Source organism: Aulonocara stuartgranti (assembly GCF_965226115.1).
Source record: "Aulonocara stuartgranti genome assembly, chromosome: 3".
NCBI lineage: Eukaryota > Metazoa > Chordata > Actinopteri > Cichliformes > Cichlidae > Aulonocara > Aulonocara stuartgranti.
In genome coordinates this window covers 74144164-74171720 of record NC_138941.1, presented here as the reverse complement: position 1 = coordinate 74171720, position 27557 = coordinate 74144164, and the positions used below count along the sequence as shown (strand labels likewise).

The 27557-nt window shown below is 43.6% G+C and overlaps 3 protein-coding genes and 1 long non-coding RNA gene across 6 annotated transcripts in view; 3 read left to right on the top strand and 1 right to left on the bottom strand.

Annotated features, from left to right (window-relative positions):
• Positions 1-27557, top strand: part of LOC309703463 (uncharacterized protein) — a 179477-nt gene that overhangs the window by 27872 nt on the left and 124048 nt on the right. Inside the window, exons 8-9 of one of the 2 annotated variants that reach the window (XM_082528287.1) lie at positions 12747-13073; positions 13176-15488. The exons of the other annotated variant lie outside the window; for it this stretch is intronic. Coding sequence (XP_082384413.1) covers positions 12747-13073; positions 13176-13267 — 419 coding nt within the window. The 3' untranslated portion in view covers positions 13268-15488. Of the gene's footprint in view, positions 1-12746; positions 13074-13175; positions 15489-27557 lie in introns of those variants that run through there. 2 annotated transcript variants of the gene reach the window in all.
• The window catches only part of LOC309703515 (butyrophilin-like protein 2), a 227160-nt gene that overhangs the window by 193868 nt on the left and 5735 nt on the right, over positions 1-27557 (top strand). The gene's annotated exons all lie outside the window — the stretch shown is intronic.
• On the bottom strand, positions 14456-17741 carry LOC309703721. Of its 2 annotated transcripts, none has more exons than XR_014275985.1 (3): positions 16243-17738; positions 15895-16160; positions 14456-14535 (listed from the first exon to the last, which is right to left on the bottom strand). It is a non-coding gene; the product is annotated as an uncharacterized lncRNA (long non-coding RNA). The 2 variants fall into 2 exon arrangements; XR_014275984.1 differs by lacking the exon at positions 14456-14535 and adding an exon at positions 14898-14994 and having other exon boundaries at positions 15268-16160; positions 16243-17741.
• On the top strand, positions 18282-25973 carry LOC309698975 (uncharacterized protein; the record flags this gene model as incomplete). The annotated part of the gene is made up of 7 exons (XM_082521747.1): positions 18282-18369; positions 19197-19548; positions 20230-20340; positions 22421-22753; positions 22839-22937; positions 25730-25850; positions 25970-25973. The coding sequence occupies exons 2-7, from the start codon at positions 19206-19208 to the stop codon at positions 25971-25973; spliced, it is 1011 nt and encodes a 336-aa protein (XP_082377873.1). The 5' UTR covers positions 18282-18369; positions 19197-19205.

Sequence of the window (27557 nt, the reverse complement as noted above, 5' to 3'; positions counted from 1 at the left end):
AGCTGTGTGGTGTTCAGTGTCCAGGTGAGGTCCTCAGAGATGTAGACGTCCAGGTACCTAAAGCTGCTCACCCTCTCCACTCCAAGGCCCCGGATAAACAGTGGCTGGTGAGGCCTCCTCTTCTTCCTCATGCCCAATATCATCTCCTTTGTCTTGTCAGTGTTGAGTTTGAGGTTGTCGTCCTCACACCATGACACCAAAGTGACCACCTCTCTCCTATAAGCCACTTTGTCCCCTCCAGTGATGCGAACTTCAAAATAATGTTATCTTTGTTGGAGGTGACACAGTCGTGAGTGTACAGGGTGTAGAGGATGGGGCTGAGGACGCAACCTCCGAAGGCGGAGCTGTAATCATACCCTGATGTATGAGTCTGTGTTTTCTAGGTGGGTGAGTGAATAGTGAAGGGCAGCAGTGATGGTGTCTGATGTGGACCTATTGGGCCTGTAGGCATACTGCAGGAGCGTGTCTGTGATGTTGCTCTGGATGTAGGCCAGCACCACTCTCTCAAAGCACTTTGCAATGAGTGGAGTGAGTGCAACTGTTCTGTAGTTGTTCAGGCAGGTGGCTGGGCTTTTCTTGGGGAGAGGGATGATGGTTGTGACCTTAAACATGTGGGGACAGTGTTCTGGGAGAGGTTGAAGATGGAGGTAAGAACCTCAGCCAGCTCATTTGCAAATGCTTTAAGAACCCGTCCCACCATGTTGCCTGGTCCTGCTGCCTTTGAGGGTTGATCCTCCTCAGGGCTTTGTGCACCTGGTCTATTGAGACTGCTAGCAGGGGTGGGGGTTGGGTGGTCTGGAGGGTCTGGAGGATCTGGGATGTCTCAAAGCGGATGTAGAATGCATTGAGATCATCCAGCAGACTGCCTGCAGAGCTGATGGTGCTGGTGCTGGTGCTGGCCCTATACTCTGTGCTGCAGGCCTTGCCACATGCGCCTGCGGTCAGCAGAAGAATAGAAGCCATCCAGCTTCTCTCTGTATTGCCTCTGTTCCGCTGTGATGGCTTTCCTCAGTCCGGACTTTGCAGCTTTGTACAGCAGTTCTCCATGCTGGCTGCAGTTTGAAACACATCCCAGTCTGTTTGGACAAAGCAGTCCTGTAGGATGCTCTCAGTCTCTGGTGTCCAGAGTTTCACAGGTTTAGTGACAGGGTTCGATTGTTTCAGTTTTTGCCTGAAAGTCGGGTACTTGAACAGAGAAATGTGGTGCAGCCCTGAATGCTGTAGACAGGGTGTTCTTGTCACGGGAAGCAATGGCCACGTATTGGTGGTATTTTGGGAGTGCAGTCTGTAAGTTGCACTTATTAAAGTCCTCAGCAACAATAAAAACAGCATCTAAATGAGTAGTCTCTAATGCACTGATGATGTCATAGTTTGCCGAGCGCTGCTGTGGAGTCAGCTCACGGCAGGATGTAAACAATGGCCAGAAGCACAGCTGAGAACTCCCGCGGCAGATAGTAGGGGCAGCATTTCAGCATTAAAAACTCCATATCTGGCAAACAGTACTTGTTGACAGTCTGTACGTCTCCACACCATGATTTATTAATCAACGCACACACACCTCCCCCAATACCCTTACCGGAGGCTGCAGTCCGGTCTCCTCGGTATATGGAATGGGTCTGCAGTTGAATGGTGCACACTTTGTCTGAGAGCCAGGTCTCGGTGAAAATAAGAGCGCAGCATTCTCCAATTCCCCCGCCTCCCCCTCTTGCGTTGCTTATCTTGTCGTTTCCGAAGTGCTATCCTGAGGTCAGCTGAGTCACTAGGGCTCGGTGTTCGGCGAACAATGACTTGAAGTTCCGGTGGAAGGGTGAAGTCCAGAGGATTGTATGTGTTACCGATGTCAAGTAGTGCCTGTCTCGGGTATGTTAACAGTGCACTGCACTTATCAAGTGCAAACAAAGCAAAAAGTAAGCAAAAACAAACAACAAGTTGGCATCTGAGAGCAGAGCAAACAAACACGTCTGCCTCAAGGGGCAACATGTTGAAAGCAGAGCGCTGTAAAGGAAAGGGCTGTGATTGGCTCATAACACATCAATGAGAAGAAAGGAAAGCTTCAGAGCAACATGAATGAAACAAAGTGTTTTGATGACGACTGAAAGCCAAAACTGTCCCTGAAATCAGAATCCAGTTCATCTCCAGCCCCGTCAGCAGTTCCAGCTGTAGTGCTGTTACAATAATAGTCATCACTTTTAGTTTCACAGCAGGAAACTGGGAACATTCAGCGTCTCAAAGATTGACCTGTTGGCACCTGCAGACATTGTTGAGCTGGCTCTGCTGATCTTGTCTTCATTTCTCCACTATTTGGAGAAGCTTCAGCAGGATCCACAGTCAGAGTCAAAGTGGAGTTCTAGCATGGACGTGACGCTTCAAGAAGCTTCAGACAGACAGTGTTCTCCAAAAGTTCTGCTCTAAAAGGAAACACTAGAGCTGGCTCTGTGATTGTTGTAGTCAGAAGGATGGAGGCTGGATCTTTGATGAGTGCTTGCACATAGGCTGTCTTTAAGTATTCTGGGACACAGCCAGAGGACAGACAAGTGTTCATTATTGGAAGCAGCCGAGGGGCAGGGACATCCCAAACTTCACTCAGGAACTTTGGAGGAATCATATCTACACAGCTTGATGAGCGTTTCAGTTGTGCCACAGTCCTTCAAAGCTCCTCCATAGAGACTGGCACAAAAGAAGATCAGATATGGTGGCTGGGGTCGGGACATCAAGAAAAGAATCAGGAGCTGCTGTTTTGGATTTCCTCTCATTCATTTGATGCTTCAGAAAGTTTAGAAAGTGAAGACGTTCCTCACTCGATGCCGTAATCTGATGAAAACTTGCAGGATTTCAAAGACGCTCCACTGAGCTCCAAAGAGCTCTGGGCTGTGCTTATTAGAATGAATTAAAGGAGAGAAATAGCCGGCCCTCGCCTCGTTCACCTGTTCATTGAAAGCAGTCGTTCACGCTTTCATTTCTTGATGACGGAGCTGAAGATTCACCTTCTTCCGTCTCCTTTCTGCCCTCCGGCATTGTCTTTTCAGACTGTGAATGTCTTTGTGGATCCAGGGCAGCGAGCGAGCACCACGTTTAGTCCTGATCTTAAAGGTGCAGTTGAATCTAAAGTGGATGTACAAAGGAGGTTCAGATCATTCAGAGTGTTTGTGTGAGGGAGGAGGAACACCAGTGGTGGTAGAAACACTGATGAACATGTTTCTTCTGCTTCCTCATGAAAAGAGCGTCAGCGTACTGACACAGCTGCTTTTGCCTGATCACTTGGAAAAATGATCTCAAACAGAATCCATCAATGATCAGAGAGAAACACATCAGCTCAAAGCCTGGAGTTCATACTGAAGCCCACAGTTATATGTAGGCCAACAACACACTGTTTGAAACCAATGAATTTACTGTACTGAGGAACTCAAATGAGTCAGTAAGATCATCAACATGGATCTTAAAATCAGCAGCTCAGATCATGTGATCACACATAAGAACCATGGAGCAGGAAACATCTGAGAGTTCAGCTCCAACTCTGATGGAGTCTTAGGAGGGCGGAGATACCTGCACAGATAGGAGCTGTTTCACACTTTACTTTAACAAGCAGCACCTCCAAACTACACCCTTCATCCACCTTAATAGGGGAGCATTTGAAGCCAAAGCTCCACCCACCCAGCCACTTTCTCTGGGCTGACTGAAACAATCATATGTGGGGTCAGAGTTCACAGACTAGACAGTCCTCTCCAGGTTTCATCATGTTTCTGTCCAAAACATCAAATCAAGCTGATAGGAAGTTGTAAAATCCTTCAGAATAAAAGCCTGACTATTCAGAGATCTAACATTAAGAAGAGCAAAGTGAACCAAGGTGGATGGAGGCAGCAGAGAAACTGTAGGGTGGAGCTGAATGCTTCATCAGTGAGATGATGCAGCAGATTTTCTCCACCTTGCACAAACTGTCCTGTTAGTTATCATGACTGGAACATCCAAAATGTCTCCAGAGGCTCCGAGTCCAGCTGAACATGTATTAGTGTTTAGAGTGGAACTGAGATGATAGGGACTAGGAACTGGGGGACGTCAGTCAGTGACGGAGCGGTCAGCAGGTGTGGGCAGGTGTGGACAGGTACTTGATGTAGTGTTTCCTGCTGGACTCCATATGATATGTTAGCAGAGAGGATCTGGCTCCTGATTGGCTGAAGTGGAGCCCATCTGCTGCAGAAAGATGCCTCCTGTCCCAGAAAACATTGAAGTTGTCTCTAAAGCCCAGGCTGTGGGAGTCACACACAGAGGAGAGCCAGGTGTGGAGGCCGAGCAGCCGCCCAAACGCCCCACGGCCACAGGTGGGAGTGGGGCCGCAGATACAAACACTACGGTGGGCTTGTTTCACAGCCTCACAAAGACACACAAAGTCCAGTTTGAGGAAGTGGGAGCGCTGTTTGAAATCCGATTTGTGCCCATGTGGATAAGGATGGTGTCGGCCTCCGGACGGGATCGTATTCTGCCAGGAAACTTGTCTAAAATGTCCCAGAGCGTCGGGCCGGGAAAAGACAGAGCGCACGCCTCCTTTATTGTGAAATTCCTCACCATGGTAACTGAACACATCAGCTGGTCTGCAGCAGGTCATGTTCAGAGTTTGAGGCTCAAAGTGTCCCATTTTCACTGATTGTTTTCCCGACGACATGCTTCAAGTGTGATATGGATCCTCTGCTGAAGGAATCTGCTTTCTATCCACAACCTGTTGATCCGTATCTTTTTTTTTTTTTTTTTGATTGACCTTTATTATAATTATGAATTTATTTTATTTACAGTTGCTACAAACGGGACAGACAAGACTGGGGGATAGGACAGGGAGAAAGAATGAAAGAAAGAGAGGGAGAGAAAGAAAACCAATGGGGAGAAGAGACAGTGAGAAGGGGGGGAAGAAAGAAAAAAACAAAAAAAACCAAAAAAAAACCCACCTGGGTCACCTGTATGGAGAAAAAAAACAGAAGAGAAAGCAAACAACAAAGAGCAACATAATAAAAAAAACCGGCACCATCACAATAAACTAGCTAGCAGTGGATATCAGTAGATACTAAATAATAAACGATATTGTGCAGCACGCAAGATAGACAGCGCACAATGTGCTTTGAGGCAGCAGCCAAGAAAGCTGTAGTCCGCGTCTGTGAATACCCGTGTGTACACCTGTGTGCATACCTGTGTGGATCAGCATGCTTGCATTCCAAAGGTTTCTCCATGTAACGATCTGCTAGGGAGTGTGGGGAGCCACAGCCCCGTCCTCCAGGGTATGAAGCAGGTATGGAGGAGATCAAAACTCCAGACATCCAGAGGCCCCCAGAACACAAGAGACCAAGGAAGACCAACAGAGGGGCAGCCGCGCCACTGTCCCAGTAAGAGCTGAGGAGAGTCCCAGATGAGGGCTCACTCAGCAGCCGCGGAGCAGAAGCCAGGGGGAGTTGCAGTGACGCGCCCGTGAGCTCCGCCGGCAGCCAGCTGTGCCTGAGTGACCGAGCCCCAGGCCGAGAGGGCGGGGGCACCCCACCTCTGAAGTGGCCCGAGCGAGCCCCAGGCTCCAGGCCCCGATAAGCGGCCGCCAAGGAGTGAGCCGGTGTGTACCCGGACGCCCACCCCCAGACACAAAGAACCACCAACGCACCGACACCTGAGGGAGTCCGCCACTGGCAGGGGAAGTGGTGGTGGGTGGAGATAGGCCTCCAAACCTTGGAGGGCCTGAGATGTCCCCAGAGAGGTGGCGTCTGATACCCAACCTGACATATAGACACAGACATACAGGCACACACAGACACAAACATCCATTCCCACCCTCATGCTCTCATATGCACTTACTCCACACTCAACCAACGTGGAGACAGACATAAAGAGACGCTGTACACACGATCACACTCCCCAAGCATACTCTACGAACCGGGTCTAGGTACCCTTGCCCCTGGAGGGGGGAACTGCACCCAGACCCAGGTGGTGTTACCCTTTTCCCAGCGGTGGGGAGAGGCAGACCGCCCCGACTCTGCAGCAGCAGGGAGGCCCCACACTCCAGACCGCAGTCGGACGGCCAACTCCTCCTAGCCCCCCCGCTCCAGCAGGCCGCAGAGAACGGGGGTGAGAGAAGACTCCAAACCTCCCTCCACCCGCTCATTGTAGTGTTGATGCATGTGTGTTCTAAGGTGCAATTAAAACCCAGGAGGGCATGGAGCTACCTACTAGAGAGCAGCAGGTAAGCGCATAGTCCCTCCTGCTAGCCCTCAATGTCTACGTGTATTCAAAATTGAGAGGTGGGCAACGACGCCAGGGGTGAGGTGTACACCCTGATGGTAATTTGGACTCCGTGTATCGTGCCCACCCCCAAGATCCTATATGTATGTGTAATGAGAGTGTGAGTAATGTGAATGTCTAAGTTGTGGGATAAAATTGAGGCAGAGGCAGCCAGAAGGGGACAGAGGGGGGGGGGGGGGGGTAGCCTCCTCTGCACCCTGGTGACATACCCCTACTCCAAGGCCCTGCATGTGTGGGTGGTTGTGGTGGAGCGGGAAGAGGGAGGCAGCTGGAGATGGGGAAGGAAGGAAGGGAGGGGCAGGTGACCCCTCCCTGGGGCCAGCTCCCCCGCTGACCCCAGTAGGCACTCCCATACTCCGCGACCCGCCAGCGAAAGGGGGCCCAGGCCCATCCAGACCTGGGCCCAGCGCAGCAGCGCCCCCCGGCCCCACAGAGCCCAGGACAGTCCACCCAACCCCACTACAGAGAAAACTGCACCCACCCCACCATCCATTCATCTTCCAGACTACATAAGACAATAGACGCCCAGGCTGAGATCTTCCTCCACCTCTCCTGTATCTCCCCCTCCTGCAGAGAGAGTTCCTGAGGACAGGAAAGCTCCTGCAAGATGTGACAATCTCCCCCACCAGTTGAAGAGCCCCCAGGTGGCTCGATGCACCGGCGGCACCCTGCTCCAGGGCTGGGCCCCCATGCACCCACCCGCCCACAACCCCGGCAACACACAAACCAGGACCCAAGGCCCCGAGGCCCGGCCAGGGCCCCAGCCCAGAGACGGAGCGCCCCCAGAACCTCACGCCCATCCCGGACCCACCCAGGGGCAGACAGGCTACCAGGTCAGTAACCCACGTCCGTCAGCACAGACCCTCCCCTAGCCCCGCTGCACGCAGCCGCGAGGAAACAGTCACCCGAGAGCCAAAAGAGCCCCCACCTGGACATGACCGCTACCCCGGGTTGAGCCCCCCAAGGAAGATGCCTCCGGGGAACCCCCCGATGCCCTAAGCCTGTCCCTACCCCCACACCAATCACAACAGTGAAGGCGGGACCAAACTATGACCCCCCACCCCCACTAGGTAATGGAGCTGATCAAAGGAGCCCAGAGCAATTGATCTGATGTGGTGGCAGAGGCTGTAACAAGACTAATGTAATCTAATAGATAATTTCTATATTGGTTAGAATTAAGATTGTTTTTATTTTTCCAGTTCATGAGGACTGTTTTCTTGGCTATGCATAGGGCAGTGAAAACCATATGGGCGATATTCTTTTCTGAAGTGACATTATCTAAGCTGCCCAACAAACACACTAATGGGGAAGTTGGAATGTTACATTTCAGACACTTTGATAAGTCTTCACATATCTCGCGCCAAAACTTCTGCACTGGTGGACAGAACCAAAGAGCGTGAATGTAATTGTCTGGTGTATTGCCTTGACAGTGTGAGCAGTTGTTGGAAGATGTAAAGCCCATCTTGAACATCCGATGACCTGTATAGTGCACTCTATGTAGTATTTTGTATTGTATTAATTGCAGACTGGGATTTTTAATCAATTTAAAGGTTCTTAAGCAAATCTGAGACCAGAAGTTTTGGTCTAAGCTGACTGATAAATCTGCTTCCCACTTTGCAATAGGAAGGGATATTGATTCATCTAATTTAGAAAATGTTCTGTATATTTTAGATAAGAATTTGGGGGTTTTAAGAGTAAGAAATTGAACCACACTTGGTGGTGTTTGTAATTCAACTTGACCCGGTTTAAATTTCTTTTTTACTATGGATTTAATTTGTTGATATTCCAAAAATCTTTTCTTGTTGATCCCATATTGTGCAACTAGTCTGTCAAATGGAATAAATTCTGTTCCCTCTAATATATGTTCTAAGTATTTAATTCCTTTACAACTCCATTCTGGGAAATTAATCATATTATTGTTTTGTAATATGTCAGGGTTATTCCAGATAGGTGTACGTTTGCATGGGATTAATGAAGACTCCATTATTTTTAGAAACTCCCACCATGCTGTCAGAGAAAAGCTGATGTTGATACTTTTAAAGCATTCATGTCTTTTGATGTTTGAGCTAATAAATGGTAGGTCTGAAATCTCTAGATCCTTGCATAGTGCCTGTTCAACATCTAGCCAGGGCTCATCTAAGAAGGTATGTTTTGACCATTCTGAGATGAACTGAAGCCTGTTGGCTAAGAAGTATTGGTGAAAATTAGGCAGATCTAATCCTCCTCTATCCTTGGTTCTTTGTAGCGTTTTTAAGCTGATACGCGGGGGTTTATCTTTCCAAAGGAATTTGGAAATATATGAACCCAGAGATCTGAAGCAATCTTGTGATGGTTTGTTAGGGATCATCAAAAATAAGTAAGTTATTTTTGGCAAGATCATCATTTTTATAGTGGCGACCCTTCCCATGAGTGATATGGGTAAAGATTTCCATCTAGTCAGATCGCCTTCTACTTTCTTTAGAAGTGGGATGTGGTTTAATTTAGTTAAGTCTGAAAGCTTAGGAGAAACATTAATACCTAAATATTTAATATTTCCGGATTGCAGTGGGGCAGAGGAAGAATTATGGAAGGAGCAGTTAATGGGGAGAACTGTAGATTTTGGCCAGTTAATTGAATAATCTGAAACTCTTGAAAACCAGTTTATTAGAGTAATTACCTCAGAGAGGTTGGTTTGTGTGTTTTGCAGAAAAAGCAACACATCATCCGCATAGAGACTGATTTTATGTTCTATGTTCTTACATTTTATGGCCTTAATTGTTGTAGCCTGTCTAAATGCTGCTGCTAGAGGTTCGATAAAAATTGCAAAAAGTGAAGGGGAGAGTGGGCATCCCTGTCTGGTGCCCCTCAGGAGACAGAAGCTGGAGGATGTCTGGTCATTTATTCTGATACGAGCTGTTGGGGAATTGTATAATATTCTTATCCAGTTTATGAAAGAGTTTCCAAAACCAAATTTGTGTAAAGTTGCGAATAAAAATTTCCAGTTAACTCTATCAAATGCTTTTTCTGCATCTAGAGATAATATTATGGTTTCGATGTTTTTATTGTATGAGTAGTCTATTAAATTAAGTAATCTACGAGTGTTTGTTGAGGAGTGCCGACCTTTTATGAAACCAGTTTGGTCAGGATGAATTAAGAGGGGGGTTATTTTCTCTAATCTCTTTGAGAGAGCTTTGCAGATTATTTTAAGGTCTACATTTAAAAGAGAAATTGGACGATAGCTTGAGGGAAATAAAGGGTCTTTGCCTGGTTTTAGCAGGAGACTAATGTTGGGAGAATTCATATTTGGTGGTAGTCTGCCATTTTCCTCGATTTCCTGCAACATGCCGTGGAATACTGGTGCCAGAATTGTCCAGAATTCTTTGTAGAATTCTGCAGGGAAGCCGTCTGGACCTGGAGCCTTATTATTGGGCATACTTATCAGGGCTTCCTGGAGTTCACTTGGCGTCAGTGGCGAATCCAGTTCCATTGCTTGACTGTCTAGTAATTTTGGAAGAGTTACGTTGTCAAGAAACAGATAAATTTCATTTTTAGATGGGTTTATTTGTGGTGAGTATAAAGTTTCATAGAAATCCCTAAAAATGTTGTTTATTCTTCCAGGGTCATATATTGTGTTCCCCGATAAATCTTTAGCAGCACATATAGTTGTTTTTTCTTTATTTATTTTTAACTGGTTAGCTAGAAATCGACCTGATTTGTTACTGTGTTCAAAATTCTGCAAGCAAAGTCTTTGTATAAGGAATTGTGTTTTTTTATTAATAGTTTCATTTAATTCTAGTTTTGTTTTGCGTATTTTGTTCAATGTTTCCTGATCTTGGTCGCACGCGTAGGCTTCTTCTAGTGATTTGATGGTTTTTTCTAATTCCTGAATATTTTTGTTTTCTTCTTTCTTTTTGTGTGATGAGAAAGAAATTATTTTACCTCTCATCACAGCTTTCCCTGCTTCCCATAGAACAGAAGCAGATATTCCGGGAGTGTCATTAAAGTCTAAATATGAAGTCCATTCCTTTTTAAAATATTTAAAAAAGTCTTCATCTTTAAGCAATGATGTATTAAATCTCCAGTTTTTACTTGGCGTGGTATTATTCTTGTACATTAGTGTTAAAGATACAGGAGCATGATCGCTGACAGCTATAGGATGAATCTCAGTGTCTGAAATGTCGCTCAGCAGTGAGCTGCTGACCAGAAAATAATCCAGACGAGAGTAGGAGTGATGGACATGTGAGAAAAAAGTATATTCCTTACTGTTGGGGTGAAGGGAGCGCCATGCATCGCAAAGACCAAAGTCGCTCATATACTGTTTGATTATATTTGTGGACTGCCAATTGCGCTGAGTTCCTGTTGTGTTGAGCCTATCCATGTCTTCATTTAGTCCAAGGTTGAGGTCACCGCCAAGAATGAGTGTGCAATCGAGGTGTTCAGAGAGTGCACTAAAAAAACCGTGAAAGAATGAGGGATCATCAACATTTGGACCATATATACTTACAATACATAGTTTTTTGTTCAATATTGATAGTTTAATAATTAGAAATCTACCCTCTGGATCTATAACTGTATCGAGTACTGTAAAATTAACATTTTTATGTATTAAAATTGCTGCTCCCCTTTGTCTAGAATTATAACCGGCTGCAAACACGTTAGGAAACTCAGGTGTTTTAAGTTTGTTTAAACCTGTGACAGGTCTGTGAGTTTCTTGTAATAAAACAACATCTGCCTGTAGTTTTTTAAGCTGGTTAAATATTTTTAACCTCTTTCCTCTGGAGCCAGCTCCATTTACATTCCATGTGACAAACCTCAGCATGCCCATAATTGTGTGTGTATGTCTAATGATGTACGCTGGGTGTTTCGTTTAGACAGGTGGAGAGAATGTGGAAACATCACTTGTTTGTAAATAGAAAGAGAGAGAGGGAAAAAAAAAGTGTGGTGAGAGGCTCCATGACTCTGACTATGTGTGTGAATATTCACTAATATGAACAAGCGTGGCTTGTGTTATGTGTCCTGCAAGTCTGTGCGTGCTGTGAGGCTGTTGTGAATGTGCTGCCGTTGAGCTGATGTGTTTGCGTGATCGTGTTGTGAAAATATGGAGAAATAGAGGGTGTTGTTTGTAGGTGAGTGGGGAAGTAGGTGACCACAGCAGTGAAAGACAAGAGAAAGAAAGAAACAACATGAACTGTGAGCGACAACAAAAAAAAAGAAACGAAACGGAAACATTCCAATTAAAGCAATGACGGAGGGTGACGGTGTTATATCTGCTATGACATCATATTGATATTACTAGGTTAAACCCATGTTAAAAGAGAAAGTGTGAATGAATAAGAAAAGAGTGTAGCGGGTTCTTATCTGGAGTGCAGTTAATATAACCACGGTGTGGTGCCGAGGTCGCGGTAGAGCTGTCCGTCCAGGTAGAGCCGGTCCACGGCGATGACAGCACGGGAGCCTTTCTGGATGAAGCTACGTCGAACTGGGAACAGGACCTTGCGTCGTTCCAGGATCTCTTTGGGGAACTGGTCGTTCACGCTGAAGTCCGTTCCTTTCAGCTCTCTGCCGCGACTCTTCACCTGTTCCTTCTGTTTGAATTGACCGAATTTGGCCACAATAGGCCGTGGTCTCCCAGTCCGCGACCTCACGCCCCCCGAGCGATGTACTCTATCGAAGTCGATGTTCTTTACGGTGTCCTCCGGCAGCTTCAGGTGGATTTTGATGAAGCTTTTCACCGTTGCCTCCGCGTCCTTGGCTCAAAGTGTCCCATTTTCACTGATTGTTTCCCGACGACATGCTTCAAGTGTGATATGGATCCTCTGCTGAAGGAATCTGCTTTCTATCCACAACCTGTTGATCCGTGTCTGACTAACAGCAGCGCAGGAAGCCCTGCAGTTACAGAGAAACTGTCTGAGTCGCATTGTTGCTGCAGTTTACCTGCAACTGCTGTGAAGAAAAAGTCTCACTGTGTTTGTGTTTGGTCCTAATCTGCTGCCTGTCTGTTTGACATGCTGGATTTCCAGCTGATAGATGACAGATTAGAAACTGATCAGTCTATTGATCACACAATATTCCATCAATAGAATTGATTTGACTTTGATTTGTGTAACAAAGTGATTTCCACGTCTCCTTCATGATGTGACAGTGTCAGAGCTGAATGCACTTGTAGAGTATCATGTTTTTATGGCTCACATTTAAAGTGTTGCAGCTCTAATGTACAGCTGTCATATTAGAAATAGAAGCAGCTCTGATTTTAGTGCTCAAAGAAATCTATGAAGTGATGAATTCACACATGAACAGTTTTCTGCAGCGTTCCTCTCGGCCTTATTTGCAGCTCCACTCTTGTTTTTGCTCTAATAATTATTTCTCTCCATGAGCTGTTTCTCTGCCTGAAGGAGGCGCCACTCCATCGCTTCATTTAGTGCAGAACAAGAGTCACATGATGCTGCTCTGAACACCAATCACACTTTGTACAGCTCATGTTGTGTTTGTTGTCCTCTCAGTCCATCAGGTGGAGGTGGAGGAGGGGGCGGAGTCTGTCCAGCTGCCCTTCAAAACCACACAAAACTTGCCTGAAGATGTTGAAGTGGAGTGGGAACGTAAAGAACCTGAATATGGGAAGGTCCACGTGTATAAAAACGGCTCTGACCAGCCTGGAGAACAGGAAGTGGTTTACAGAGACCGAACGAAGATGAATGAAGACCTGCTGAAAACTGGAGACCTCAGTCTGACCCTGAAACACCCCACAGAGAGAGACAGTGGGAGATACAGATGTGGAGTGAGGAGGAAAGGACGATTTAGATATAAAACTGTGCTGCTCAAAGTCAAAGGTTTGTTTGTCTATGTCTGTGTGTGTGTCTGTGTGTGTGTGTGTGTGTGTGTGTGTGTGTGTGTGCGTGTGTGTCTCTGACTGTCTTGTGTCTCCTCTGCAGGGAGAGTTCAGGTCCAGGATCAAACAGGGGACATCAGGAACAGAAGCAGCTCCATTGATCCGACTCCTCTGATGGCTGATCAATCAGTTTGATCTGTGTGTTCTTTGATTATTGATCAGTGATGTCAGAGTGGAGTCAGTGTGATGTTGTTGTTGTGTGTTTGAGACTTTTAGTGTCCATGAAGGTCTCTGCTGCCGTAGATCCTCTGAACTGTGACAGAGGTCTCACTCTGGAGGAAACTCTCAGCACTTTCCAGCAGCTCCTCCATCATGGAGGACGTTCCCTCACTGTAACAGGTGGAGGAGAGAGGAGAGGAAGCACAGGTGGATCCTCTGAGGAAGAGGAGCGTTCCTACAAACCACATGATCACATGAAAGGAGGACAAGCATGTGCAGAAACACATTAAAGTCAGCCTGTAAACTCATGAGTTTTTCTGCTGTAAATGGAGCCGTGTTGTATTTTCTTTAGAACAAAGCTGAGCACAGTAAGGACTGAGATGAAGACATGAGAACAGATGAAGTTAGTTTGCACTTCCTGATGCTGACTCTGACTGAGGTGACGAGTGGATGCTAACAGTTTCTGTTTCCTCGATGGAGCTCTCTCATCTTCTCCACATCTCTGCTGGACATAATCTTTCTTCACAGTTAACAGCAGCTGGTGTAAGAAGATAAACTCTATGACAGTCATTCTCAAACCGTGGTACGCGTACCAGTGGTGGTACGTGGGAAATATCCCCCCGGCCCCCAAAATTAAGAATAAATAATATACCATTGTGGAGGTATGCAAAGATGACACGAGGGTTCCTGAGGCTCCTCTGGGATCCAGAAAACATCTCCCCGTATGTGAGTCCTCTATGAAGAGCAGCCTTTTCTTATCGCCAGCGGTCACGGCCGCTACAGAGCGCTGGCGGGGTGGACTCATTTCCCCAGGCCTTAAAACTACAAGGCAGCCAAAACGCTGGTGGTAAAAACACAGCCCTTTTCCACGGTGCCGCGATCCCAACCACCATCGATGAGTCGGAGTCCCCAGGAGAATCGGTGGGAGATGCCGTCGGAACTATCACCTGGATGCTGAAGCTCCTAGTACCCAGAAGAGCGATAATCCTTCGAGGCCAGCAGCAGGGAGTTGATGAGGCCAGCTCGCACTGGTGCCGATAACTGTCAGAGGAAGACATGAGTAAAGAGGAATCCAGCATCATCCATTCCTAAAAAGGACAGCGTGCTCTCTATGAGCTCGAGAGCGGTACCATCATCCAGCCCGAGAAAGAGAGGACTTTCTCGGCCCGCTCTGCGTCGGAGAGGAAATAACACCGCAGAAGCAGCGCCTTGAGAGTGGTGTATTTCCCTTGGATGGGGGGTTCCTGGAGGAGGGTCATCACACGGCAGGTGGACAGTGGATCCAGCGAGGTTAAATGAAGACAGAAAACATATAAATCACCTTGAGCGACTGTTGTTGTGATTTGGCGATAGATAAATTGAATTGAATTGAAAAACTAAACAGCAGTGGTGTTTGTAGTGTGACCAGGAGATATTTTATTTTGTATTCTTATAATCAGCTATCATTGATTAATCATTTACCATTGTTGAATCAGTTGACAGAATAATCTTTGAACCACATTTAGGTTACTTTGACTAGAGTATTAATCTACACAGATTGTCAGTACTTTAATCAGTCTATGGTTGTTCTGTACTATTCATGTTATTTGCTTAAAGCTGTTTCACAGTTCTGTAACCACTCAGAAGCCTGTGGGTCCTGTTGGACCCTGCCTTAGTTCTATGTTCAGTTCTGCACGTACACAGGCCTTTAAAGAACATGCATGCTCTTATATAACACATGCACGTTTACACACACACTTAGCAAGAATAGGAGGGTCGTCTGAGGACAGTTTTCTGATAGATATACTTTCACAAAAGGCACAAATGTAATACACACTTGTTTTTCTCTAAAAACTAGCAGTTGATGTCCATATTAGGTAAACTCTCTGAACAGGCCCAAACTGTTATCATTTCCAGTAATATCTAACTGTGAGGGCGTCTCAGGACATGGTCCTTGTTTGACACACACACTTACAATAGATATACACACCACACACACTGGTTTTCTCTGAGTGCTGGACTGAGTGGAAACATCTGGAGGCCATATAAGGGGAACTTTCTGAGTTCTGAGAACTGACTGATACTTATCATGTGACTTGACGTCATCATTGTAATAAAAACCTTGTGACGTGGTTGTTCGGGGGAGATCGGCTCTAAAAGGCTCGTGATGCTCATCTTCCCCATATGTACATATGTATAATAAAAATCACTATTCTGACATCTACTGAGACCATGCAGTCGTTTGTCTTCTCCTCAAAACTCGAATCGTGACAGTAGTGTTACTGAAGTTGGGCTAGCTGGTATGTGGTGGCTAGCTACACAGCTATGGTTAGCATAATATAAACACAGTGAAGCTGGAGGGTGAATGCTAACTCTTTTTTCCTCTAGATAAAAGCTAACGTGAGGGTTCCCAAAGGTCAGGGACAAATGTAATCACATGGCAGGATGCTGTGAACGGATCACACTTCAGTCAGGAGAACGACTGAGCTAATCCATCCACAATACGAGGTTAGTCATTAATATACTGCTGCATGAGCTGTAGTTAAATCGTAAGGGTTTAAAAACTGAGCTTTAAAATGAACAGTGGTAATAAAAACCGAGAGAGACCGACAGTGATCACTGACCTTTTGTAGGTGTCACGACGTACAAGGTGGACTCACGCACAGGACTCCGGGGATGATGTACACAAGAGAATTTATTACAGAACAATGTCCAATGAGTGTATATACACAGATACGGGGCAGTGCTATTTACAAGGGTGCGGGGCAGTGCTATGTACAAAAGGTGAGGGGGGCAGGGGTCCGGGGAAAATCCAGGGGAACACGCTCGTCTCTCTCCACACAATCCAGGCACGAATCCACTCGCACACCAGGAAAACAGTCCAGGGAATCTGTACACAAAGAGACGCTTGTTAAATGCTAAACACACACTGCATGGGAAAATACTTGCTGGGGCGCTTGACTTTCACTGACGCGATTCTCACAACGATCCAGCGAAGAACAGCCGTTGCTTCCCGTCTTAAATACCACACTGAGGAGGCACAGGTGTTTCTTCCTCCGAGGGCGTGGGCCAAGGGCGTGAACCCATAATGAGTTCAGCCCTGGCGAGAGAGAGGAGAAGAGAGAAAGAGGGGGAGACAGCTGATCAGCGACCAGCTGAACCCCCAGGCCGTGACAGTAGGAGCTTGTTTAGATTAAATAGAACAAGATCCAAAGCATTAAAACATGTTAAAAACACAACAGCCTTATTATAAAACTCAGAGTAGGTTGAACCCGGAAGCAGGATTCATCAGGTCATTGTTTAAAAATTGGTTATCCCACCTGCTGTGAATGTTTTAATGCAGTACAGTTGTTGTTATTATCATTATGTCACATCCTGTTTATGACAGTTAAAATAAATAACATTCATATAAGAAATAAAATTGTCTCATGTAAACTGTATGTGGTGTTAAATTGGCCTATACTACTGTGCTATAATGTTGGTCATATGGGTGGTACTTCAAGAGCCATATATTTTATGAGGTGGTACTCATTGTGAAAAGTTTGAGAAGCACTGGTCTATGTGAAACTTGATATCAGTAATAAACTAGGGTGCATCAGTCATTGATTAGTTTGACTGACTGCAAGGAAACGGACTAAGTTGAACTACTTCTAAATCGTACTGTAGTTACACTGATTTCAGATTTATATTCATGGTTTCATATTTACATGTTTCTTCTCAGTTTGTTTGTTTTTGGGCAAATTACATTTATTAAATGAACATGCTCAGAGTTGTGAAACTTCAGCTCCCACAATGCTTTGGAGGCTATCAAAAGAAAATGCATGCACGTCAACTATAAATACACACCATGAGGCGTTAGTAAGGTATCAGGGCGTAATGAACTCTTCATTTAATTATGGAACATTACTCCTGCATTAACACAAATCATCATGTAATTCATAAAAACCGATCTAAGTGGTTTCGTCGTCTTCTGAGTTAAGTCAGGCACTTATTGCTTACCTGTGTCTTACAAAGGAAACAAAGGACAGCTTGACCTGAAGACTCAAACACGTCTCAGTCATGTTCACAATAGGAGGAGGAAACACATTCAAAGTGATACAGAACATAACAAACATAATGAGATGAAAATAAAATCTGTTTGAGGTTTAAAGAATGATCAAATCTATAAATGACCAGAGTCTAGGTTGAGAAAAAAAAACTTCTTAACTGAAGTTACAGGCTGGACTCAAAAAACTTTGAGAAGGGAAAATCCACGGTCTGTATGTCCAACAATCTCAGCAGGTAAGTCAGGCTGAAACTGGCTCCTGGGAAGAAAAGAGGACAAAGAAGGCAAACGCAGAAACAGCAGACTGAACATACAGAGGTGAGTAACCACACTATAAACCACTGTAAGTCCTCTGTATTTAAAGGAGCCAGCTGTGTTCCAGCATGGTCCCTCCCCTGTGGTGTAAGGTGTGGTTAACACATGCGTAGGTTCTATACTGACACAGTGTTTTTATACGGTTGTCCACGCTTGTCCCTCCTTCCTCCGCCTCTCACTCTTACCCCACTCTTCTTACTTCTAACACTTTTCCTGTTATGTTCTTTTCCTCTTTTCACCACATCCAAACGGTCACGGTCTAACTTCCTGATGAGTCACTTAAACACTGATATTGAAAATCTAGAACAATTATTACAAAATTATTACTTATTTTTCTGTTTTAAAACTCTGATTCATTGTCAATATCGTATGATTTACTTTTAGCTCAATCAGAATGCATATATATTCTTTTTATGACTCTGTGTTCAGCACTGTTTTTTTTTTTTACTTTAATACATAAAAACTGAAAAAACAAACAAAGTTATGTCTTCAAAATATGACACATGACTCAAACAGCACCACACATCCGCGCTGCATGTTGTTTCTCCTCTGAGTTTAATTGTGAAAGTCATTTGCTATAAAAAATATTTTATTTTGAAGGATCAAAAGGAAATTATCAGGTTCTCTCTGTCTAACGTAAGAGGACCAAACCTATAGTACAGCAGCAGCTGCGTGTTGTTGTTATCAGGACTTTAACTGGTGATGAAGATGTTGCTGCCACTCCTGCTCCTCGTACTCGGCAAGAGCGCTCTTTGAATGCAAACACAACAACACAGCTGTTTGTGCTTTTAGACAACATAAAGTCTAACATGAATTTACTGAATGTAAACTGACTCTACTTGACTTTATTCCTTATAACCCCCTCTGGGACTTCATGCAGGGCGCTCACAGGGTTACAGCTGAGTTCATATCTGTTTAAGACGAACTATCTGTGTGTTCCAGACGTCTCTGTTTCTTACTGATAGAACCACAAACCTGCCAGAGTGTAGTGACGTTTGACAAGATTAACGACTATGGCAAAAAAAAAAAAGAAGAAAAACTTGTCCAATGATACAGATGAAAATTGGTTGTGTTGCCAGTTGTGTGTAACATTGTCAGTGGTGACACTTTTCTATGTTGTAATACTAAGATGTTTATTTACTAATAAACTGTTTTCTCTGTGTGTGACTGTTTCTGACTCATTTGATGTTGTTGCATGGTGAGGTTATGTGTTAAAAATTGATGGACTGCGGTGTCATTATTAGCGCTGTTGTCTCATAAAAAGAAGGTTTCTGGGCTCAGATCTGCTTGTATCTGTGTTCATTTTTCAACCAAATGTAGATATAAATAAGAGATGGTTTCCTCCTTTCACCTCAGTGTTGTTCAGACATCCATCAGTTTTCTTTAACATCTTTGATGTCCTTTGAGTCAGTGTTTGTTGGAGAGGAAGGATACATGTTTGAATGCTTTTCATAATTACATTACGTTACATACACTTTCTGAAACGACTTTGTATGAACCCAAGGAGAAAATCCACTGCAAATACATAAACATGTTTTTGTTGTGTGTGCTTGTGTCTCCTTCCAGTTTCCCAGCATGCCCTGGCTCCAGTGGTGGAGGTGTATGAGGGGGAAAAAATCTATCCTGTTGCCTTGCAAGTACTCAGGTATTATACCTGAGGAAAATCCCACAGTGCTGTGGACTCGCAATGATCTCAACCCCAAATCTGTCCACCTACGACGAGAGGAAACAGATGATCTGAAAGGGCAAAACCAGCGTTACAGAGGGCGCACATCAATGAGGCTTGATGCTCTGGACAGTTCAGACTTCAGCCTCACTCTGAGAAAACCCCAAATGACTGATAGTGGCAACTACACCTGCTTCATCAGAAATGAAAGACAGGAACTGAAACTGACAGACATACAGCTGCATGTCAAAGGTAAGAAACCCAACACCTGTGATTATGAAGGTCAGACGTCAAACTAAAGAGTAACAAAAGAGATCCTTCTAGTTCTGAAAGCTGATAAAATAGTAATAATGTTCTCTAGAAGCAACCACACTGGAAAAATAAAAACATGAACACCAAAGAAGAAGAAAATAGAATCTTATTGGTACAATTTTTGGTGTTTCTACTAAATCTGGATAACTTGATCCAGAAATTCTTACATGTGCAGGAAAACCAGCACCTGAAAGGCCTAATACAGACAGACAATAGCACAACATGACTGTTACTTAAGTGTGATTACTAACAGTAGTACTGTGAAGACCTGGCACAGTTTTGGCTCACAAGCTTTCCTGATAGTTTATCATGCAGAATAGAGATTTTAATGACTTTATTATTGATATCTATTTTAACTGACAGCAGAGTCAGAGGTCAGTAACACAGATGCTCAGATTTCAGATCAGGTCGATTCTATGATTAAAATCAGTGTGACTGAATCTGCTTCTTTAGTTACAGAAAATACTCTCAGCCCTTCCTTTTTGGACTCATAACTCAGACGCCCTCTACAGGAAAGGGCAGAGCAGGCTGTACCTGCTGCGGAGACTCAGGTCGTTTGGAGTGGAGGGCCCACTCCTGAAGACCTTCTATGACTCTGTTGTGGCTTCTGCTATCTTTTAGGGCGTGGTCTGCTGGGGCGGCAGCATCTCTACTGGGGACAGGAAGAGACTGAACAGGGTGATCCGAAGGGCCAGCTCTGTTCTAGGATGCCCTCTGGACCCAGTGGAGGTGGTGAGTGACAGGAGAACGGCGGCTAAGCTGTCATCCCTGTTTTACAACGTCTCCCACCCCATGCAGCAGACTGTGACAGCACTGAGCAGCTCCTTCAGTGGGAGACTGCGGCACCCACGGTGTGGGACGGAGAGATTTCGCAGGTCTTTCCTCCCCACTGCTGTCAGACTCCACAACAAAGACTTTAACTGAACAAACACACACATCCATACATATGCAATAACACTAAGTGCAATAATCCTTCTGTCATCGTTGTATTTTTACTCAGTTGTATATAGTATTTGTATTTGTATTCTATTTTTATCTTATTGTATATTTATTTTATTCTACTGTATATAGTATATTATTTTATTCTATTCTGTACAGCTGTGTACTGTATTTATTCTTATTGTATTCTAATTTTTGCCTCATAACTTTTGCACTGTCCACTCCTGCTGTGACAAAACAAATTTCCCACGTGTGGGACTAATAAAGGTTATCTTATCTTTATCTTATCTTTTCCCACATTTTGTTATGTAACAGCCTTATTCCAAAATGGATGGAATCAGTTTTTCACCTCCACTTCTACCTGCACAAAATCCCCATAATGAATACGGAAAAACATTTGCTTAAAATTTGTCCAGGTATATTTAAAAAAGCTAAAATTAACAGATGGACAGAAGTACTTACAGCCTTTTCTGGGACACTAAAAGTTGAGCTCAGTTGAATCTTGTTCCCTTTGAGAATATGTCAGATGTTTCTTGATTGGAGTCCACTTGTGATAGATTCAGTTGATTGGACATGATTTGGACAGGCACACACCTGTCTGTATAAGGTCCCATGGTGGACAGTACATGTCAGAACACAAATCGAGCCTTGAAGTCCAAGGAATTGTCTGCAGACCTCTGAGACAGTATGTATTGAATCGAGTTTGCCAAAAAGCCCCTGAAGGACTCTCAGATCATGAGAAAGAAAATTCTCTGGTCTGATGAAACCACTATTAAACTCTTTGGCCTGAATGCCAAGTGTCATGTCTGGAAAAAACAGGCACCACTGGTGGTGGCAGCATCATGCTGTGGGACATTTTACAGAGGAAGAACTAAAGGTTTTCCCGAATACACCAATGTGTAGAGACCTCCTTGATTACAACCTGCTCCAGCGTGCTCTGGACCTTAGACTGGGTGAAGGTTTATCTTCCAACAGGAAAATGAACATAGAGACAAGATAACAAAGGAGAGCTTTAGGACCACTTTGTGGTGTTTGTTCTTGAGTGGTCCAGTCAGAGCCCAGACAAGAACCCAATCAAACATCTCTGGAGAGATTAGACAATGCCTTTGCACTGACACTCCCCATCCAGCCTGATGGTGCTTGAGAGGGTCTGCAAAGAAGAATAAAGAAAATGCCTAAAAATAGCTGCCATACTGAGAAAGACTGAAGGCTGAAATTGCTGCCAAAGTTGCTTCAACAAAGCACTGAGCAAAGTTTGTGATTACATGTTATTCTCATTTTTTTTAATACATTTGCAATCATTTAAACAGTAGCCTGTCATTGTGAGGTATGTTCAATTAAATTTTATTTATACAGCGCCAAATCACAACAACAGTCGCCTCAAGGCGCTTTATATTGTAAGGTAGACCCTACAATAATACATGCAGAGAAAACCCAACAATCATATGACCCCCTATGAGCAAGCACTTTGGCGACAGTGGGAAGGAAAAACTCCCTTTTAACAGGAAGAAACCTCCGGCAGAACCAGGCTCAGGGAGGGGCGGGGCCATCTGCTGCGACCGGTTGGTGTGAGAGAAGGAAGACAGGATAAAGACATGCTGTGGAAGAGAGACAGAGGTTAATAACAAGTATGATTCAATGCAGAGAGGTCTGTTAACACATAAACCTCTCTGCATTAACACATAGTGAGTGAGGAAGGTGACTGGAAAGGGAAAAACTCAGTGCATCATGGGAATCCCCTGGAATTGTGTGTGTAGAAATGTGAGGTGAAACTCAATCTAATCCATGTTGGAATAACAAAATGTGGAACAAATAAAGCACTGGGAATACTTTCCAGATGCAATTTTTATATTTTGGTTTACTGTCCTCTCAGACCAACAGGTTGAGGTGGAGGTCATTGAAGGGTCAGAGTCTGTCATCCTGCAATGCAACACAACACCTGACCTGCCTGAGGACACCACAGTGAAGTGGACGAGATTTGACCAAGAAATTATGATGGTCCACGAGTATTCAAATGGAAGTGACCACCTTAAGAACCAGGACGACCTTTACTGTGGTCGCACAAAGATGAACAAAGACCTGCTGAGAACTGGAGACCTCAGTCTGACCCTGGAATACCCCACAGAGAGAGACAGTGGAGGATACATCTGCACCATCTACAGGGACAAAGACATCCTGAGACAGAAAGTAGTGCTGCAGGTCAAAGGTCAGTGATGTAGATAAAAACCAGGATACAGTGCAGGACTGAGGTCAGAGTTCAAAGGTCATGTTGTTTTTGTAATTTTCCACAGAACAGTTTCCTCCTTGGGCCACAGCTCTCCTGGTTCTCCTGGTTCTTCTTGTTATTTCTGGAGGTCTCATATATTATTTCCGTCACTATTTCATGTCAGGTGAGTGTCTCCTACTACACTACCCATAATGCCGATGGTCAGCAGGTGTCCTCTGGTGGCTCCTTGACTGTGGCTCACACAAACTTGTTCCAGAAGCTGAAAGAGTTGAGAGTTACAAACAGCTGATACAGAGAGCTGAAGAGAAACTTCCAGGTTTGTTCCAGAAATCAGAAAACCTCCTTCAGACTCAGTCATTGATCAGTGAAACAGCTCCACAACATGACTTTACTAAACAGTGTGTGTGCTTCACTGCATTGATCTGTGAACTCAGTTTTCTTTACGTAGTGCAAATCATAACAACGGTCACCTCAATGTTCAAGTCATAGATTCCACAATAATAAAAACCACAACACAAACATGAATCATGAATCTTATAAAATAACAGGTCATTATAAAAACAGCAATAACAAAATTCACACTGATCAAATGGAGCCATTCTCTCACTTCTTTAAAATGGACTTTAAACTTCTTCTGTAGATTTTTCCAGAGGCAACTTATTCAAAAGCTTTTTCCCCCAATTCTGTTCTGACTCTAAGGACACACATATACACACAAATAAGAAAGAACAAACCCAAGCAGAGATTTATAGATAAAAATCAACCAATGAGAAAATCTTCAGATATACAGAGTTGGACATTTAGCAGCAGCATACAGAGAACAGTGATATACATGACTTCCACAGCCAGTAATAAAATATAAAACACAATAATGGAAAGTGTCCAACCTCTTTATTCAATCCAATAACTCTTTAACTATTGACCAGGTGCATTCATAGAAGCAGATCACTGTAATCCACTAAAGGTAAAAAGTTACAGAGATGAAGTGTTTACTCATTTGGAGAAGAAACAACATTTATGCCTCAAAGAAAACTTAGTATAAATTTCAGCTCAGCAGCCTTTCAGTGTGAGCTTTAAATGACAAATTATGATCTTGTCACGGTCTGCATCTGGGTCACTGACCCACGACCATGACAGATCTATAATGATACCTAGAAATTTATAAGATGTGACTATTTTTTATTTTTAATCCTTTAACTGGCTTTGTTCTTAGGAAGTGTCTTTGCCACTTGAACTTGAACTTATCTGAATTTAACGCCAACTTAATTTGAGTCAAATGGGACTGAACATCATCAAAGGCAGACTGCACAAACTCAAGTTTTTGCACTTCATCTGAATAAAAATGTAATGCAGCATTTTTATCTATGTACACAGAAGAGCAGTGGTCCTAATATGGAGCCCTGGGGAACTCCTTTGGACACACTGTGTTCTAGCTGACAAATAATTTGATAACCAACTCACAGCATTTACAGCTACACCAATATTCTTTAGTCTGTTTACTAAAATGGCAGGACAACTGTGTCAAAAGCCTCCGACAAACCAAGACAAAGAACAGCTCAGTATTTTTTTCAGTCCATTGCATTAATGATGTCGTTCACCACTTTAATAGCAGCAGTTATTGTGCTGTGTTGTTTACTGAATCCTGATGTTAGGAAATAATTAATTTTTCTTGGGGTTGTTCATTAATAAGCTTTTGTAAACTTAAACACAGTATTTAGATGTGTGCCTGTAGTTATTAACATCACCTCTTTTCATCAAAGAGAGAACATTGGTAGATTTCCATATTTCAGGGATCTCAGTGTTCAAAAGACTAAAACTAAAATTACAAGTTGGCGATTCTGTTATAAAATCTGCAGCCAGTTTAAGAAAATAAGGATCAGGTTGATTTGGTCCTGCAGATTCATTGGGATCATTGGGATCCAACATTCAACAGATTTAAGGTCCGGTGGACCTTAAATCTGTTGGAGTCAGAGGAGAAAAGCTGAAGGCCTGAAGCACAGACTGAGTTTGAGTTGTTACAGAGAGAGCCTCCTGTTTATTAAGCTGTTTGAAATCTGATGTAAAGATTCAAATAAAGACCCTGAAGAAACAAACTGTATAAAGCACTTAAAATATAAAATATTTCAGTAAAGTACGTCAGCCTTTTAAAACAAAATCTGGTATTTTGGTGGCTATATCCCCTTAATAAGATTTTATTATTTTCCAGAACTTTTTAGGATCATTAAGATGTTTAATGATTTTTCAAAGCTAAAGCTCTGATTTGGCCTTTTTTAATTTTAGAAGGTTTAATGATTTCTGCAGAACTCCAAGGACAAAACTAAGCATTCTGTAAATATTCCATGCCAGCTCTACATCAGTAATGAGGTGGATTCTGTTCCAGTTGTCGTCCCAGAAATCATAAAAGAAATTTTGCTCACAGAAATTCTTAAAATCTCTTAAAAACTATTTGAGGCTTTGATTTTGGGAGCTTCAATTGTCTGACTGCAGCGATCACACAATGGTCACTGACCTCATTTGAAAAACACTAATATGTGTGTGTTAGTTCTAGTTATGTACAGGTCCTGGATCAATGTGATGAATTTAGAAGCAGTAAATTAGAGTTGATCCAGGCCTTTGTGTCTTTAAAACGTTCCTGTAAATGATATGACAGGTATTAATCATGAAAATCGAATGTGTATCATTTGGAGAGCAATCATACACATCTATGAATAATTTTTGTTTGTGAAGGAAACTCCTCATTTACATGAACAAACTGGAATCTATCAGATGTGATTCAAACCACTGCAGTGAATTTCCTTTATTAACTCTGGTGTGTTCTACTGTTTGCAGTAAAATGTTGTGGTCTACACTGAGGTCTAACAGGACAAGCACAGAAATAAGTCCTCTGTAACAGGTCATAAGGAGAACATTAGTAACCTTCACTACAGCTCATGTTGTGCTTTGTTGTCCTCTCAGTTTATAAGGTAGGGGTGAATTCAGAAGTGGAGTCTGTCCAGCTGATCTGCAAAGCCACGGTTTGTCTACCTAAAGATGCTAAAGTGGAGTGGAAGGATGCAAACAACAGGAAGGTCCACATGTATGAGAACGGCTCTGACCAGCCTGAAGAACAGGACGATAAATACAAGAACCGAACAAAGATGAAAAGAAACTTACTGGAACCTGGAGACCTCAGTCTGACCCTGAAATACCCCACAGATGAAGACAACTCCACCTACACCTGCACCGTCTACAACAGGGAGGGAAACATGCTGATAGAGAAACAAGTGGAGCTAAAAGTCAGAGGTCAGTGCTGTAGATACAGGGCAAAGGTCAGAGGTCAGACTCATGATGCTGGTTCAGTCTCAGTGGCTCCATCCAATAATGTTACAGTGTTAGCATGTCTGATGTTTGTGGCTGTTTTGGTTTTTATTTGATTTCCAGCCAAATGTAAAAGCTTCAGCAGATGAACTGTAGGAGCAAAGTTCATGTGTGAGACTTCATCTGAAAGGTAACATCTTCTAGTTTCTGAACATGTGTTTGTTTAGCATGTGGCTAAAACACAGGCTAAGCTACGTCAGCTCAAATCTCAGTAACAACCTTCTTTGGTCCTCATCTATAATCAGTCATATCTGAGTCACAATAACTAGAAGATGATTTCTAGCAGAAGTGTGAACATCTCCACATCCTTTCTCCATGTTATCATCCAAAGCTGTGTGAAGTTTCAGAGCTCTGCAGCTAACAGAGACTTTCAGTTTGCTGCTCTCTTCCTCTGACAGCTCCATTCTTAGTTAGTTCTGTTTCACTTTATTCCACTTATTCAGTCTGATGTTCTCTGATCTGTTTCTCTTGTTTAGTGTCTTAAATGCTGCCAGTGCCTCTCTTTGCTGTAACCAACCTTTCTCTTTATTTCTGAGCTTTTTAAGGACTTTAACTGATGCATCAACCTTTGAAAATGGAAAGAAATCAGTCAGATTCATGGCTGCATCACAGTGTCACATGTAGTTCTCCACATCAGCTGGATTATATCTATAGCAGCAAACAGCAGCTGATGCACAAATCTTTGTCTGTGTGAATAAAGTTGGATCAGTTCAAACAGTTTGTTGCTCTGCACTTGAAAGCAGCAGTTTTTCTAATGCACCACCTTCATGTTTCCTTCATATTTGAATCCCCCTGTAGATGCTGACAGGTAACCATGTCACACAGAGCTCAAGCCTTTGAATCCAGCTGTGACTGTTGATTTTCTATTGAATGGACTTTTTCAAATCCAGCTGTAGGCCTGTGTTTGTGAGCTCATTAACAGCTGTTTGTTTAGAGAGACGTGGTCCTCACAGGACAGCCACTACAAACATATGATTTTATAGAATATGATGCATTACTGCAGATTCAACACAATAGAAAGGATTTGAAATGAGCTCAGCCTTAAACATGTGCAGCAGTAATATTGATCCACAGACACTGATGGGAACATTTTTCTGCACAATAAGTACTTTGACTTTTCATACTTTATGTACAATTTGCCAGTACTGCAGTTTAGTGTGTAGTGAGGTGTTTTCATGGTGTTTTCTTGGTGCTTTTACTAAAGGAAGCTTCTATCAAATTCTTCCACATGTTGTCAAACTGAGCTGTGTGATGAAGTGAGTGTGACAGAAACACTCAGACTGTGTTTCTTACTTTGTTGTCCTCTCAGTCCCCCAGGTGGAGCTGGATTTAGGGGTGGAGTCCGTCCAGCTGCCCTTCAAAACTACACTTCACCTGCCTAAAGATGCTAAAGTGGAGTGGAAGGATAACAATGCAAAGGCCCACG